This window comes from Ovis aries, chromosome 26 (assembly GCF_016772045.2).
Source record: "Ovis aries strain OAR_USU_Benz2616 breed Rambouillet chromosome 26, ARS-UI_Ramb_v3.0, whole genome shotgun sequence".
In the NCBI taxonomy this organism is placed as follows: domain Eukaryota; kingdom Metazoa; phylum Chordata; class Mammalia; order Artiodactyla; family Bovidae; genus Ovis; species Ovis aries.
In genome coordinates, this window is record NC_056079.1 from 36,804,894 (window position 1) to 36,822,887 (window position 17,994).

The 17,994-nt window shown below is 46.0% G+C and overlaps 1 protein-coding gene across 2 annotated transcripts in view; it reads left to right on the plus strand.

Moving 5' to 3' along the window:
- Window positions 1-17,994, plus strand: part of CHRNB3 (cholinergic receptor nicotinic beta 3 subunit) — a 38,392-nt gene that overhangs the window by 8,522 nt on the left and 11,876 nt on the right. Inside the window, exons 1-4 of one of the 2 annotated variants that reach the window (XM_060407063.1) lie at window positions 3,010-3,149; window positions 3,814-3,965; window positions 5,150-5,194; window positions 17,717-17,826. In XM_060407063.1, the coding sequence (XP_060263046.1) occupies window positions 3,050-3,149; window positions 3,814-3,965; window positions 5,150-5,194; window positions 17,717-17,826 (407 nt within the window). In that variant the 5' untranslated portion in view covers window positions 3,010-3,049. Of the gene's footprint in view, window positions 1-3,009; window positions 3,150-3,813; window positions 3,966-5,149; window positions 5,195-17,716; window positions 17,827-17,994 lie in introns of those variants that run through there. The other variant, XM_012106019.5, reaches the window with a different exon arrangement.

A 17,994-nucleotide genomic window follows, 5' to 3' on the forward strand; every position in this document is an offset into this window, starting at 1 on the left:
GTGTGTGTGGTGTGTATGTGATGTGTGTGTGGTGTGTGTGGTGTTTGCAGTGTGTGTGTGGTATGTGTGATGTGTGTGTGGTGTGTATGTGATGTGTGTGGTGTGTGTGTGTAGTGTGTGTGGTGTGCATTGTGTGTGTGGTGTGTGTGGTGTGTGGTGTGCAGTGTATGTGTGGTGTGTGTGGTGTGTGTGTGGTGTGTGTGTGGTGTGTATGTGTGGTGTGTGTGATGTGTGTGTGGTGTGTGTGTGCTGTGTGTGGTGTGTATGTGATGTGTGTGCTGTGTGCTGTGTATGTGATGTATGTGTGGTGTGTGTGTGGTGTGTGTGGTGTGTGTGGTGTGTGTGTGGTGTGTGGTGTGTGTGATGTGTGTGTAGTGTGTGTGTGTGGTGTGTGTGGTATGTGTAGTGTGTGGTGTGTGTGGTGTGCGGTGTGTGTGTGGTGTGTATGGTGTGTGTGTGTGTGGTGTGTGTGTAGTGTGAATGTGATGTGTGTGTATATGATGTGTGTGTGGTGTGTATGTGATGTGTGTGTGTGGTGTGTGTGATGTGTGTGGTGTGTATGTGATGTGTGTGGTGTGTATGTGATGTGCGTGTGTGGTGGATATGATGTGTCTGTGGTGTGTGGTGTGTGTGTGGTGTGTATGGTGTGTGTGGTGTGTATGTGTGGTGTGCAGTGTGTGTGTGGTGTGTGGTGTGTGTGTGGTGTGAATGTGATGTGTGTGTATGATGTGTGTGTGGTGTGTATGTGATACGTGTGTGTGGTGTGTGTGTGTGTGTGTGTGCAGTGTGTGTGGGGTGTGTGTGGTGTGTGTGTAGTATGTATGTGATGTGTGTGTGGTGTGTGTGGTGTGTGTATGTGTAGTGTGTGGTGTGTATGTGATGTGCGTGTGTGGTGGATATGATATGTGTGTGGTGTGTGTGGTGTGTGTGGTGTGCGGTGTTTGTGTGATGTGTATGTGTGGTGTGCGGTGTGTGTGTGGTGTGCGGTGTGTGTGTGGTGTGAATGTGATGTGTGTGTATATGATGTGTGTGTGTGGTGTGTGTGATGTGTTTGGTGTGTGTGTGGTGTGTATGTGATGTGTGTGTGGTGTGTGTGTGGTGTGTGTGGTGTGTGTGTGTGTGGTATGTATGTGATGTATGTGTGGTGTGTGTGATGTGTGCGGTGTGTGTGTGGTGTGTATGTGATGTGTGTGTGGTGTGTGTGTGTGGTGTGTGTGGTGTGTATGTTTTGTGCATGTGTGGTATGTGTGGTGGATATGATGTGTGTGTGGTGTGTGTGTGGTGTGTGTGATGTGTGCGGTGTGTGTGTGGTGTGAATGTGATGTGTGTGTATGTGATATGTGTGTGTGGTGTGTGAGGTGTGTCCGAGGCCCTGGGGATGAGGGGCGAGGCCCGGATGGGAGCGGGTAGGCGCCCTGTAGGGCCTGGGAGGCCATGGTAAGAACTGGGCTGTTTTTCCTCAAGTTTGATGGGAAACCACGGGGAGGATTTGAGCAGGAAGCTGACAAGATCCTCCCCGGCTTTTAAGCGATGATCCAGCCGCTGGGCGGAAAATGGACTGTGAAGGGGTGAGCGCAGCAATTAGCGGGCAGCGCACGGATCCACGGGGGCGGTGATGGGGGTCTGAGGTCAGGGCGGCATCCGCAGAGGAGCTGGGAGCCATCAGAGCTGCCTGGTGTTTGGAAGGAAACTAAGCCCGGTTGTCCGGTAGGGAATTCGTAAAGGGCAGCCTCCTCTCTCAGAAGGCTTCAGGAAATTTCGATCTCTATTTCTCCTCTACCCACATTTCCAGGAAGGCTTTAGGGCCTGGTCGGAGGGCTGTCCTGGCCGCTGCCCGCTGACCTGCTCTTCAGTGCAGTTCTGCTGGCTAAGAATAGATGAAGTATCCAAGTTTAAGACTGGTTAGCCCTTTGAGTGTCTGTGGGTGTGCTCAGCTGTGTCTGACTCTTTGCAAACCCATGGGCTGTAGCCCACCAGGTTCCTATGTCCTTGGGATTTCCCAGGCAAGAAAGAGTACTGGAGAAGGTTGCCATTTCCTTCTCCAGGAGATCTTTCCCGACCCAGGGATCAAACCCACGTCTCCTGCATTGCAGGTGGATTTTTTTTTTTTTTCACCACTGAGCCACCAGGAAAGCCCAGCCCTTTGAGTTAGTAAGCGCAAATGTAAGGTCGCACCTCCACCACTCAGATGCATCTTCATCAGCTTTCTGGCACAGAACAGAGAGGGTGTGGCACCCAGAGCATCAGCCCCATTATCCACACCCTGCTCACCCCAGGAGGATGTCGCCAGCTACGCTGAGAATCACCACTCCCCAGTGAAGTGGAGGTCCCACACATCTATGGGGAATGAGTGTGACTTTGCTTTTCTTCCCACAAAGAATCTCATGGTTTTCATTGATCGAATGTAGGGGTGTGTCTTGCACGTGACCTTGCCCATCATGTGTGTGCCTCTCAGTGGCAAGAGAAGATTTTCTACGGGAAAGCAGAGGGTGTGGAATGAGTCACTGTAGGATTGAAGAGCATCCTGGACAGAGGAAGGGGAGCATAGTTTAAACAACAAGGAGGGACGTGCCTGGTGGTCCAGTGGTTACGACTGAGATTCTAATGCAGGGGGGACAAGTTTGATTCCAGGTCAGGGGACTAAGATCCTGCACATGCTGGTGCAGCCATAATTAATTAATTTTTAAAATCTTTTAAATTAAAAAATATGTATAAAACAATGAAAATCTTCCTGGTTTGAAATTGGATAGCACAGCCCTGAAAAGAAACAAAACTGACCTCGAGAACAAGTTCCTAAACCATTTCTTCAGTTTGAGAGTTAAAGCTTGAAACTAGGACTTTTGAACATTTAGGGGCAGAGAAGAGTTGTCAGAAGCTGGCTGTCGTAAGGGAGGTCTTGCGCAGGAGGAAGGGACAGAGCAGACAGGCCACGTGGCGGCTGTTCTGTGACCACAGGCTGGGTGCATGGGAAATGGGCCTGGCCACTCCCTCCATTGGCTCATTCAGGACAGATACACGGTGAGCTCCTGGTGTGGCCGAGCACTGTGCTATGTGCTGGATGAACATCATCAAACAACGTGGACCCCGTGGGGAGGACAGACAAAGACAAACAGACAGATTTCGAAAGGGACATGGAGAGGCCAGGCCAGGTGCGGTGGTGGGCGGTGCATGCAGGCAGAGACCGCAATCCTCGGGAGGTGAGGCAGGACAAGGCGGGCGCTGTGGGTGATCCTTCGGGGGTCAAGTGATGACCTCATGATGGGAAAGTCCTATGAGAAAATAAAGCTCTGGGTAAAGTGCAGAGTCTGCATGCATGCTAAATCACTTCAGTCATGTCCAACCGTTTGCGACCCCGTGGACTGTAGCCCATCAGGCTTCTCTGTCTATGGGGATTCTTCAGGCAAGAATACTGGAGTGGTTTGCCATGGTCTCCTCCAGGGAAAAGTATAGAGCCTACCTGTATTTCTTTTTTCTTCCAGTTTTATTGAGATGTAATCAACATATAGCCTTGTGTAAATTTAGGACATACAGCATATTGATTCAATTTCATATCCATCACGGAAGGATGACCACAGGATGGTTGGTGAAGATCCACGGTCTCAGACAGGGACCACATTAAAGAAACAAGGAGAGTATTTACGTGCAGTTGGGGAGGGAGCTGAGGTGGAATAGGAGAATGTTAACTGAAGCTCAGGAGCCTTAGTCCTGCCTCGCTGAATCAGGCTGTCTAGAAAACACGACGGTCCAGTTCGGGGATGTGGGGTCAGCTGTCCGGCCTCCCTGGTTAATTCGGGTCCCCTCCTGTTCATCCAGCCGCTGTGGGATTCAGGTCCATAGCTGAAGAAGAAGATGCACTGCTCAGACACTTATTCCAAGATTACCAGAAATGGGTTCGCCCCGTATTACACTCAAACGACACCATAAAAGTCTACTTTGGATTGAAAATCTCTCAGCTGGTGGATGTGGTGAGTAATCCCCGGCCCGCAGCTGAAAAGAACATGCATTCCTTCACCCACTGTCAAGGCTAAGATTTGATTTTGTTTTCTTTCCCCGTGTCTGCCATTTCAGTTTTAAAAATAACTCAGCGTGAGAGAAAACCAGCCCTGGGAAGCCAGTGAGATGACCCGAGGACAGAATGTCATTTTCATGGCGACACTGTTGTAGGGGGAGGGGGGACTTCTTGCTGAAGGGAGGTGGGCCGTGGTTAGGAGGGCATCTCTCTGATGGGTTTACTGGAGCTGCCAAGGTGAAGAGCAGACGGGGCTGAGCCCGGGGCTGACTCAGTGTCCCCTGAGCCAAGCCAAGGTGGGCAGGGGTCGGAGCAGAGAGAGCCGTGGTGACAGCCCCGGGGACAGTCCCTGGGTGACCCCATTCCCTCCTGGATCCCCTGGGGAGCCCAGACCTTTCCCTGACACACCCTGTACCTTAATTTTCCTATTAAGTTCACATTTCTGCCATGAGGTTCCTGGGGAAATCCGTGAACTTTGATAACCCAAATTCTGCAAAACCATGCTACTGCAGTCCCCAAAGTCCCAGAACAGTCTTCCCCCATTGGCCTTATCCATTCATCATCACCCCCCCTCAACTGACTCAGAGCCCAAGAGTCCGTCTAGAAAACCCTGCAAGGCCCACCTCCCATTTAGCTAGTATTTCATTCTACTTCACCCCCTTACTGTGCCTTTGGCTATGCAGTTTATACAGATATCACCACAAGGAACTGCTACTTGCTCTCATTATTATTTTCATTTTAAACAAAATATGCCTAATATTGTAGGGTCCCAATGCTGTTGGATTTCCCTGGTGGCTCAGACGGTAAAGAATCTACCTTGTAATGCAGGAGACCTGGGTTCAATTCCTGGGCGCTAAGATTCCCTGGAGAAGGGAATGGCAACCCACTCCAGTATCCTTGGCTGGGATATCCCATGGACAGGGGAGCCTGGCAGGCTATAGTCCAGGGGGGTTGCAAAGAGTCAGACACAACTGAGTGACTAACACTCACTCAATGCCATTGAACTGTTCTTAAGTTGAGAATCCTTGCCACTTTGGACTGCTCAAAACTAAGATTTCAAGAAGTCTCTGTGACAAAAAAAGAAGAAAAAAATCCAATACACATTTTCACTTAATTTGAATTTAATTTTCCTTTTCTTAGGATGAAAAGAATCAGCTGATGACGACAAACGTGTGGCTCAAACAGGTAACTGTCAGTCCAAGGACTGTGCCTCCTGTCTAATTGTCATCATTCTTTTCCACTAAGAAAGGTTCCCATGGAAAAATAATTATTTTAAAGAGTGCATTGAGTTCTTCAGGGAGACATTTGGGAGTGTTTGGGGAAGGGTTTCTTCTTTTTTTATTTTCTTCCACACAAGTCGGAGGTCAGTCTGGAAGCCCATAGGCGCTGTCTTCTTGCTCTGTCTTCTTGCTCCTGGAGGGGGTCTCTGAGCAGGCAGGTGGGCAGGTGACCCTGACTGTGAGTCTCAGGCACGGGTCCCTGGGCTCCTTGGAGAAAAGGGGGCCGAGTTCCAGAGTGCAACTCACCCCACTGAAGCTAAGACAACCGGATAAGAAAATCAGTGATGGTAATTCCCTTTCCTCCCCCAGTCCTCCCTAGGATGTTGCCCCTCCCCTAATGCTCTTTTCTAGAAAGAGAAAAAGGGATCACAGAGGCCCCCACTATCAACCTAAGAACAAGGTGAAGCCCAGGTCAAGACGCTGAATCCACAAAAGCCCAAGAATGATGTTCGGCTCTTGGCCTGACCACAGCCTGCCTCCTGCTCTTTCTAGAGTTGCCAGGAAACGGTTACCCTTCAAATAATACCTGTGTCGTGTAAAGGAGAGAATATTGGCACTTCTTTGACAGGAAATGAAAAGGTTGATTTACTTACTTTTTTGGTTTTGTTAGCAATTACTTGTTTTTTTCCTTTTTTTTACCACATATCCAGATATTACCTAATCTCTCAGAGATTTAAAATCTAGATATGTTAGCTATCTCACTTGATTTTAACATATGTACATAACATTCTTCACTTGTTTATGTTGAAATGAGTTAGTTATCTGTTCCAGTTTAGTGCATGCTCATGCAGGTCTTCCTGCTAATGGTCTATAAGGAACAATGGATAAAAGACTAAGGAGATTTTCTGGGCCTCATCTGGGGGTCATCAGATTTCATCCACTCAAAGGTTTTGATCAGATTTGGGTGATTAGTATAAATTTTGCTAGTTTCTAGTTCTCTGATGCTTTACTTGGTAGATATGTTAGCGTATTATGAAATGGATCAGCATATTATTTTACTTGTAAATAAAAATGTTCAGGAGAAAATAATAAGCTGGGGATGTAGGTATAAAAATACAATTTAAATAAATAGGGACTTCCCTGGCTGTCCAGTGGTTAAGATTCCAAGCTTCTGAGGCAGGGGTCATGGGTTCAATCCTTGGGTAGGGAACTAATAACCCACACGCAGCCTGAGATGGCCAAATTTTTTTAAATGTAAAAATAGTAATAATTTTTAAAAATAAAATGAATAAATGTATTTTTCAATATACAGTCCTTGGGACTTATCCCACTTTTGCACTTTAAAGGCTGTGGAGTTTGAAGGTATTTTGAGTTCATAAAAGTCAGTAAGAAGCCCTGGATTTGCACTTTCACAGAAGAGAAGAAAAATTCTTTGTTGAAGTATAAATAAGCTTAGGATGTTGGCAGAAATAAAACAGACTCTCACTCCTCCATACACACCTCCTCCAGCTGCCCCTTGAGGTTACAGCCTTACACATAACACAGCAGTCGACGAGCCTTGGCCTTTGAGGTGTAGGGACTTCTCACTTTCCTGAGATTTTGGAAACAAGAAGTCGTTTCAGACGAAGAGAACAAGATTAGACATGAAGGGAAGAAACTGTCTTCCTCGGGCTTCAGCTGTACTTTGGAAATGACCTCCATCAAAGCGAGGCCCCTGGAATCGCGGTCTGGTGAGCACCTCCAGGGCAAGACAGAACTGACACCTAAAAATCCCCCAACAGAGTGAGAGAAATCTACAGGGAGAGGGAGAGAGTGCCTAGCTGACATTTAGGAAAGCCTGCTGGGAACTTGGGTTCACATGTCATAGAAGTAACAGGGGTTACATGATTTCACTGCATTAATTTGCAGTGGGTTGTCATAGCTCTTATCCATTTACATTTCTGAACCTCTCTAAATTAGCAAAGTGGGTATCATTATGCCTGTTACCAGGGACAGAAGAGTCTGCTTCATCTGGCTAGAACCAGCTTTCCCCAGCTGGAGCCTTGTCTGCACATCTAGCCCCGTGCAAAACATCCAGCCCTATTTCTAAATTAGAGGAATATTCAGAGTAGGAGAAACCACTGAGAACATGATGGCGCTATGAACCCACTCACACAGATTGAGTTTGGAGTGGGAATGTCACAATAGGTATTAGCCAACAAGGGCTATGTCATGGTACAGTGTGGGAGCAAAAAAGATAGAATCTCTGGCCTGGTGGCAGGCAGGGAGGGCTGCATGGAAGAGGAGGCATTGGAGCTCCACCATGACGTTGCTTATATACTTTCTTTTTTATGTTTTAGCTTTTTAAGTGTAAAAGAGTAAAGGAAAGGACTAAAGGAAACAGATGGGAAAAGAAGATAAAACTGACATTTAAAAAAACTAGCGCTAGTGTTTACATAGACCTCAGTTTCAGAGCAGCCAACGACAATGTTAGGATTTATTGAGCATCTGTTAAGTGCCCAGTCTATTACACGTGTCATGGGAATGAATGCTTTCAATTTTCACAGCCACCTTCCAAGGTCTGTTATGATTCCCACTTTGCAGACGAGAAGACTGAGGATTGGAGGACTGGAGTGACTTGTCTCAGGCGACACATTAGTAAGTGCAGTCTGGTGTAAAGAAATAATTTTCCTCCTCAGACTAGAGGAGCTGCTGGGAGACACCCGGCCGTCCTTTCGGGGCTCTCCCTATAAAGTCTAGCTCCTAATCCTGGCCTTCTAAGGCTTTGGTTCCTTAACCTCTGGGACCTCTCATGAAGCTGTTCTAGAAAGGCATTTAGGAGAGAATGAGGCTGGGAGTCACTCCATTGATTCCACAGGGCTTATTGAGCACCTACTAAGGGTCAGGCAATCTGCTAGATTCAGGATGTACAGGGCGTAAGACACAACCCTGCCTTCAAGGAGAGGATCTGGTGTTAGTTGTGTAAAAATAACCTCTGTAATATGATAGACACCATAAGTAACGTATATACATAAGACACTGAGTCATTACAATTATGACAGTGAAATGGGGGACGAATCATGGAGGGCTTCCAAGGGGAGGAGACATTTCGGTGGGGTCTTGCAGGATCAGTAGAGGTTTGATGACCCATAAAGGTGGAGAAACCCACCTGTATAGGTTTCCCAAAAACACTGTTTCCCAAAGCTCTCACACCAGAGCAAAGCTATAAGAAACTCTTTCCAATCACCTCTGTCTACCTCAGTAAAAATAAAGACAAAAATGACCAAACTTCTCTCTTTTCTCGTTGCCCTCTCAGACACTGGAAAATGCTCCTTAGTTCATTTCCATGGAGAGAATAAAATTCTGCCTGCTTGCTCCTAAAGTGGGTTTCCTGCAGCATACCCAAGTGAGATGATTGGTCTTTTGTTTTCTTTTTTAACCCGATTCCTCTGTTCTATCTTCTATTTCCTTCATCTCATCTGGTATATTTAGACATTTCTCATCTATCCTCCCAACCGCAGACCTTTACAGGCACGAATTTAGTGACATCCTGAGAAAGTCCTCTATGGAGAGCTATTTTTGTGGTATTGATTTTATTTTGCAAACTTGTTTGTCTTCGTACTTCCAGAGAGTAATCTAAACCCTACAAGTCATAAATAGATTCTTAACACCAACTCACTACAACTCTGTGACAAGGTGTTCACCGCCCCAGCCACTCAGATTCCACTTTACCTTTGTCAAGGGTAGGAAAACCGCATCGCAAGCACCTGAAGGGGATGGAAGAGAAAACCATCCCTTCCTCACTGACAGGACAGTCAGCCCTTTGCCTGGATGTCACCCTGTGAGTAATCACCCTGAAGGCAGATGCCAAGTGTGTTCACTCAATTAGCGCTTCCTGAGCACCTACTATCTGCCAGGGCCATATAGGGCACTGGGCCTCAACTCTGAGGGCAAAGTCCATGAGCCAGAAGGTTCTGAGCAGCCAGGTGTTACTGTCACTGAATGTGGGCAGCTGTCCCAGGCCCACGGCAACGCCAGGGACACAGAGCTCCCTGAATCTTACAAGGACAACACCTTGGACCAATGTGGTTTCTCCAAGAGCTGGTTCCTGCCTGTTTTATTAGTTCAGTTCAGTTGCTCAGTCGTGTCTGACTCTTTGCGACCCCATGAGCTGCAGCACGCCAGGCCTCCCTGTCCATCACCAACTCCTGGAGCCCAGCCAAACTCATGTCCATTTTGTCAATGATGCCATCCAACCATCTCATCCTCTGTCGTCCCCTTCTCCTATTTATTTGGTTATGCCAAGTCTTAGCTGTGGCACGTGGGATCTAGCTCCCTGTCCAGAGATTGAACCTGAGCCCCCTGCATTGACAGCACAGAATCTTAACCACTGCACCACCAGGGAAGTCCCTGAATTCCTGCTTTAGATCACAGTAAGTTCAGAAGGCCTCATTGGGTGGATCCCTGCAGCTGGTTTTGGAGGAGAAAACCAAGAAACTGGCTTTAAAAAACAAAAACAAACAAACAAAAAAAAACAAAAAAAAAAGCCTAAGGAAAGGCTGGCCTTGCTGTAAGGTCTGGGCCATCTCCCCAAAGCCTAGTTATCTTCCCCAACCTGCAACAGCACCTATACTTCTAGGGATTTTCCTTGAACCTCTGTCACCATCTTGCCTCCTTCCTTTTCCGTAGCCTCACTGGGACATTAGCAGAGGAGGCCCTGCCGTATGGTCTTCTGATTCGTGTGGACCCTGAGTGAGAGTGAAGTGAGTCAGGGATCCAGAGTCTTGCTGTATAAACTTGGCAGGTCACTTCCTCTCTGACCTGGGCTCTTCATTTATGAAATAAGGCAACAGCCAGCTGCAGTGTCGCTGGCTGGCTAAAAGGCGTTGTGTGTGTACATGTGACTGCTCTGAGGTCTGGCAGGTAGTGGGAACTCAATAAATGTCATTTCCTGGTGCCCTCTTCGTAGACTTTCTCATCCTTAATGACAAATCCCATTTCTCATCCTTGACAACTCAGATATAATGGGAATATGGTGGTGGTTTAGTCGCTTAGTTGTGTTAACTCTTGCGACCATGTGGACTGTAGCCCGCCAGGCTCCTCTGTCCGTGGGATTTTCCAGGCAAGAATACTGGAGTGGGTTGCCATGCCCTCCTCCAGGGGATTTTCCCAACCCAGGGATTGAACCTGGGTCTCCTGCATTGCAGGCAGATTCTTTACCAACTGAGCTATGAGGGACGCCCCAGTGGGAACATGAGACATATAATATGCCATGTTGCCGTCTTTAAGATTAAAATGAATCAACAGTAATTTCATTAATTTAGATGGGTTTTTTTCTGGCCATATTACATGGCTTGAGGAATCTTCGTTCCCCAAACAGGGATCGAATCCAGGCCCGTGGCAGTGAAAGTGTCAAGTCCTAACCACTGGCTCTCCAGGGAATTCTGACATTAATTTAGTTTTAAGAATTTCACACCTGACTTTGAGGTAATTGAAAATCCCAGGGGTTTCCCAGAGGTTGCCAATCAAGGCACCAGCAGGGAATATTTGTTTCTTACTATCTTTTGGTCTTGGGATTAATAATTATTAATTTTTATAATAATAATTTTTTCTAATTATTAAGAATCATTGGAAGACTTCATTTATTATTTTTAAAAGTCATGACAATTTCTTTTTTAAGTCTTAAGATTTAGGTTTAAACAAAATTTGGTTCTGGATTTTTCTGTAGCTTGACATTTATGAATGATATTTCAGGTAATATATGTAAGAAAATTTTAAGGGAATATATATAATATGGATTTGAAGTTGCACTTTTTGGAATTAAGAAAGCTAGACTGGGAGTATTTTTCTATTTTTTTTTCTCAGTCCGAGATTAACTTTGGTATTTGGCCCTGACCTACCCTGTGCTCCCCTGATCCTATAATAATAAGCTCTCAAGCCCAGGACTGCTGCAAAGTGGAGTTGATGTTTGTACAGAGCTTTGAGAATCTTGCCCGGGACATGCTGTGTAAACACTGGATACTGTTTCTAATCTCCTGCTTTAGAAAGGCAGACACAAGAGGTTAATATCCAACCCCAGGGTTTCAGAGAGAGAAGGGAAATGACCAGAAACCCTCACAGCCCCTTAGAGAGCAGGACAGAGGATTTGGGCTCTGAATCCTCATCCTGATTCAGCTGACTTTCAGTTCAGTTCAGTTCAATCACTCAGTCCTGTACGACTCTTTGCGACGCCATGAATTGCAGCACGCCAGGCCTCCCTGTCCATCATCAGCTCCTGGAGTTCACCCAAACTCTTGTCCATTGAGTCGGTGATGCCATCCAGCCATCTCATCCTCTGTCATTCCCTCCTCCTGCCCCCAATCCCTCCGAGCATCAGGGTCTTTTCCAATGAATCAACTGTTCGCAGGAGGTGGCCAAAGTATTGGAGTTTCAGCTTCAGCATCAGTCCTTCCAATGAACACTCAGGACTGATCTCCTTTAGGATGGACTGGTTGGATCTCCTTGCAGTCCAAGGGACTCTCAAGAGTCTTCTCCAACACCACAGTTCAAAAGCATCCATTTATCGGCGCTCAGCTTTCTTCACAGTTCAACTCTCACATCCATACATGACCACTGGAAAAACCATAGCCTTGACTAGATGGACCTTTGTTGGCAAAGTAATGTCTCTGCTTTTCAATATGCTATCTAGGTTGGTCATAACTTTCCCTCCAAGGAGTAAGCATCTTTTAATTTCATGGCTGCAATCACCATCTGCAGTGATTTTGGAGCCCCCCAAAATAAAGTCTGACACTGTTTCTACTGTTCCCCCATCTATTTGCCATGACGTGATGGGACCAGATGCCATGATCTTCATTTTCTGAATGTTGAGCTTTAAGCCAACTTTTTCACTCTTCTCTTTCACTCTCATCAAGATTAGCATGAGCAATGATGCTGTGGTGTGGGGCTGACCCAGCATCATAGTGGACCACGTCCTGCTGGAAATTTGGTGAGCCCCTCTGATGGCATGCTGGCAGGGACAGCATCTCTAATTCCCCAGGTCTGACCTCAGAAGGACACTGAGGTTGTAAGGAATGTCTCTCCAGTCCCACAAAGGAGCATAGCCAGTGAAGGATGGTCCAGGGGTAGAACTCTAATTCGATGTTCAATGCATTTTCTCTCTCTCTCTCGGGTACCCCCAAGAGAGTCCCACTGACCACAAGTCCCACCTGCTCCCTGTTCTTTACTGTTCAAGAACGTACCCTGAATCCACTGGAGCGGATTTTATATCCTCCTCAAGGATTCAGACATGCCCCTCATTCATCCATCCACTCACATCTGCTCTTCATCCTGGAACTGCATCCTCAGTAGCCCTGCTCCCTCCTCCTTGGTACCCACTGCCCCTTCCTGCCTTCTGTCTCAGCTACAGTGTCATCCAATCAGAACCTCCTTCCCTGTCCACTCAACGTCCCCCATCTTTTCACCCAAGCCTCCCCCTTCGTGGCAGTGAGCACAGGGTGATGTTAGTTCATGGGTTCTAGAATCTTCCCTGGTGGCTCAGTTAGGTGAAGAGTCTCCCTGCAATGTGGGAGACCCGGGTTTGATCCCTGGATCGGGAAGATTCCCTGGAGAAGGGAATGGCAACCCACTCCAGCAGTCTTGCCTGGAAAATCCCATGGACAGAGGAGCCTGGCAGCGCCCTAGTCCATGGGGTTGCAAAGAGTCAACACAACTGAGCAACTGACACACACACTCCCCACCAGGAATTCCCACAGAAAGGAGTGTGAGTCTGCCTTGGGGGGCAGAAAGAGGACTGAATATTCTATCACGGGTTCTGGTCTGATGCAGCCATGGGTAGGACAAGGTGGCCCTGCTCAGAGCTGGTATAAGCCTTGCATATTTGTGGGATGGATTAATTTCCCCCAAATATCAAGCTTCCTGAAGCACAGCCTCTGGATTCCCTCGGGTCACAGCTGTCCATCCTGCTGCTGGAGGTGCGATGAGCAAGACAAATCTTTCCAATAGAACTGTCTCTCCCCTGGGGCTTGGCCCATTTCCCTGAGCACAGTCTGCACAGCTGCTGTGTGTTTGTGGAGATTTGCCCCCAGAATCTGAGCTCCCCACTTTCTTTCTGGGCTGCAGAGCCGGGCTTCGATAAAGGTGACCAGTTCCTGTAGAAGAGAGAAGACTGAATTCCAGAAGCAGGCAATTGATTCGGAGATCTTTAGGTTCCAAGCAGAGACACTGTGGGTTTGGACTCACTAACGCTGTGCTCCCTTAACACTGATATTAAAGACGGAGCAAGAGTGTAAGAGACCAGTTCTAGTCAGTCTGCCCAAACACGCGTCTGTCCCCAAGGCTCGTCGCCTGTGTGCCTACTGCTTCCTCCCTTTGCTCTTGCTGGTCAGTCACGAAGTCGTGTCCGATGCCTTGCGACCACATAGACTGCAGCACACCAGGCTTCCCTGTCCTTCACCATCTCCCCAGGTGTGCTCAAACTCATGTCCATTGAGTTGGTGATACCATCCAACCATCTCATCCTCTGTCACCCCCTTCTCCTTTTGCCTTCAATCTTTCCCAGCCTCAGGGTCTTTTCCAGTGAGTCGGTTCTTGACAGCAGGTGCCCAAAGTATTGAAACTTCAGCTTCATCTTCAGCCCTTCCAATGAATATTCAGCATTGATTTCCTTTAGGTTTGACTGGTTTGATCTCCTTGCTGTCCAAGGGACCCTCAGGAGTCTTCTCCAGCACCACAATTTGAAAGCATCAATTTTTTGGTGCTCAACCTTCTTTATTGTCCAACTCTCACATCCATACATGACTACTGGAAAAACCATAGCTTTGACCATACGGACCTTTGTCAGCAAAATGATGTCTCTGCTTTGTAATATGCTGTCTAAGTTTGATGAAAGTGAAAGAGAAGAGTGAAAAATTTAGCTTAAAGCTCAACATTCAGAAAACTAAGATCATGGCATCTGGTCCCATCACTTCATGGGAAATAGATGGGAAACAGTGGAAACAGTGTCAGACTTTATTTTGGGGGGCTCCAAAATCACTGCAGATGGTGACTGCAGCCATGAAATTAAAAGATGCTTACTCCTTGGAAGGAAAGTTATGACCAACCTAGATAGCATATTGAAAAGCAGAGACATTACTTTGCCAACAAAGGCCCATCTAGTCAAGGCTATGGTTTTTCCAGTGGTCATGTAAGGATGTCAGAGTTGGACTGTTAAGAAAGCTGAGCACTGAAGAATTGATGCTTTTGAACTGTGGTGTTGGAGAAGACTCTTGAGAGTCCCTTGGACTGCAAGGAGATCCAACCAGTCCATCCTAAAGGAGATCAGTCCTGGGTGTTCATTGGAAGGACTGATGCTGAAGCTGAAACTCCAATACTTTGGCCACCTCCTGCGAAGAGTTGACTCATTGGAAAAGACCCTGATGCTGGGAGGAATTAGAGGCAGGAGGAGAAGGGGATGACAGAGGATGAGATGGCTGGATGGCATCACCGACTCGATGGACAAGAGTGTGGGTGAACTCCGGGAGTCAATGATGGACAGGGAGGCCTGGCGTGCTGCGATTCGTGGGGTGGCAAAGAGTCGGACATGACTGAACTACTGGACTGAGCTGAACTGAACTAGGTTTGTCATAGCTTTCTTTCCAAGGAGCAAGTGTCTTTTAGTTTCGTGGTGGCAATCACCATCCACAGTGATTTTGGAGCCCAAGAAAATAAAATCTGTCACTGTTTCCACTGTTGTTCCCTGCTTGAGGTCTATTTCATATGTTAAAATATACTTTTCATATATATAAAGAACTAAAACCTCAGTCATTAGAAAACCAACAACCCGATTAAAGAATATGAAGAGGACTTAACAACCACTTCACCAAAGAAAATGTATGGACGACAAATAAGCACTTGAAGAAAAGCTCATTGTCATTTAGTCATTAGGAAAATGTATAGCAAAAGCCATAATGAGATACTACTTTACAACTATTATAATGTAAACATTTCAGTGTGACTTTACACAGTACTGGAGATGATGCCAGACAGTTGGAATGCTCATGCATTGCTAGAGGGAACAGAAAATGATCCAGCCACTCTGGTGTCATATAAAGTTAAACGTACACTCGCCCTGCCATCCACTCCTACATTCCATTGAATACTTCTCACTAATAAAAAATAAACAACCTACCTAGAATCCAAAAATGTATTTCAATAGGTAATAGAAGTCAGGATGGAAGGACCATGGACTGTGATTCCATTCTCTGGCATTCTGGGAAAGGCAACATTCAGTTCAGTTGCTCAGTCATGTCCGACTCTTTCCGACCCCATGAATTGCAGCACGCCAGGCCTCCCTGTCCATCACCAACTCCTGGAGTTCACGCAGACTCACGTCCATCGAGTCGGTGATGCCATCCAGCCATCTCATCCTCTGACATCCCTTTCTCCTCCTGCCCCCAATCCCTCCCAGCATCAGAGTCTTTTCCAATGAGTCAACTCTTCGCATGAGGTGGCCAAAGTACTGGAGTTTCAGCTTTAGCATCATTCCTTCCAAAGAAATCCCAGGGCTGATCTCCTTCAGAATGGACTGGTTGGAACTCCTTGCTGTCAAGAGTCTTCTCCAACACCACAATTCAAACGCATCAATTCTTCGGTGCTCAGCCTTCTTCACAGTCCAACTCTCACATCCATACATGACTACTGGAAAAACCATAGCCTTGACTAGACGGACCTTTGTTGGCAAAGTAATGTCTCTGTTCTTCAATATGCTATCTAGGTTGGTCATAACTTTTCTTCCAAGGAGTGAGCGGTGGTTCCCAGGGACGGGGAGGTGGGAGGATTGATTACAAAGCACAGCCTAAGGAAAACTGGGGGCAGGGGAGCTGTTCTGGTATCTTGATGGTGATCATGATTATCCAACTGTTTGACTATAGAACCGGACGCAAAAGAGTGAATTTTATTGTATGTAAATATTTTAAACGTAAAAGTGAAAAACAAACCAAAAGTGCTGCTCTGGGTTCCCTTCAACATTTCTGAGATCTAGACTTGCTGCTGATAGTAGAAGTCTCCTTGTGTTAGTCGCTCAGTGGTGCTCGACTCTTTGAGACCCCATGGACTGCAGCCCGCCAGGCTCCTCCGTCTATGGAATTCTCCAGGCAAGAATACTGGAGTGGGTTGCCAAGTCTCCTTAGCAGGAGACAAATTATTCATAGGAAGGAAATTGTATTTGCTTTTCAAAGTGGGCAGAGGAAGAGGAAGGAAGAGAGAAGCTTGTGAGTACCGAATAAGCATGGTAAATGCTTTATTCGTTTGAGCTCTTAAACTATCAGTCTTCATATGCATAGTCTTCCATAAGTATTCATGCAGTTTTTTTTTAATCCTTTAGAGTGTAGCTTTCTAAAGTCCCTATCTTTTTAAATTTGGTTTTCAAGGGTCAAGCCTCACAAATATTGTCTAAGAGAGCCAGTGTCTCATCTGGAGTGTATCATTCCATCCTTTTCCAGGCATCATGCATATTTCAATATTGTACCATCTAGTGAATCATCCATCTGCTGACTCCTGATTTTTTAATGATGAAGTTGGCATCACTGGGCTCCAGGGAGCCTCATACTGGGCATGCCCTCCTGACTCTCTGAAATGTCATTTAATATTATCCTGCATTATTCCTCAACTGTCCACATGACAGATGGTGGGGTAATTCACTTTCAGGTCAGATTTCATAGGATTCTGGATTCCAAATCTTTTCAAGTCCACGTCTACTGCAATTGGGTCATCCATACATCATCCTTTTGACCTTCATAATCCAATCAATTAATGGTTTTGTTAATCTGGATCCATCAGCCTCTGTAAACCATGCTAAATGATTTCATTCTATTACGAGGAAAAATATGCAAGCTAACAACATTTAGCAATATAATTTAAAATTGGATTTGGTGCTTCACAGAATAAGAACAGATTAGAATGTAAAAGAAAATTCTTGGAAAATATTTTTCCATTGGATAAAACTTATAATGTCCTCAAGAGTAGTCGGCAGATACTGGATAATTCATATTAGCATACTGTGTGGATCTTTGTCCAAGACTCTTGATTGATATTCAGAATCATTTATATCCATTTTCATGAGATAACAACATCGCTGGATGGACCAACTCTCCAAGAATAAACTGAGTTAGAGCTGTCTTTGCTTTTCTTTTGTTTCTTCAGAGAAAATAGGCTGAAAACAAATAGGTCACAAATCAGTGAAGTTTGTTGCTGAGCCTCTATCATTTGTGAGGTCGTCATGGCAATTTTGGAATTCCCAGGCTGGACGGGTGTGAGAGTCTAGACCATCAAACACGAGGCTGGCTCGGGCTATACCTTCAACTGCCCTGAGTCACAGACCAGGGCCATAGGCTTAAAGCAGATGAATTTCTCTTTTAAAAGAAAACATGAGATTCATAAATTAACATAAACTTGAAGATTCCAAACTCGAACTGAATTTCCAGAATAAAATTATTCTGAAATAATTTTATTAATTTATATAATTTCCACACAGGAATGGACAGACCACAAGTTACGCTGGAATCCGGATGAATACGGCGGGATTCATTCCATTAAAGTTCCGTCAGAATCTCTCTGGCTTCCTGACATAGTCCTCTTTGAAAAGTAAGTATCACAGAAGAAAAATCCGCTAGTCCGATGAGGAATGGAAATAGAAAAGCTTGACTGTGCCAAAATAATTAAGAGAAAGGTACAACCTTGATGAGAGAACTGTTCCTTTCGGAAATCTTGTTTGATGCTGTGATAGGAAAGGAATAAAATACAGATAGGACA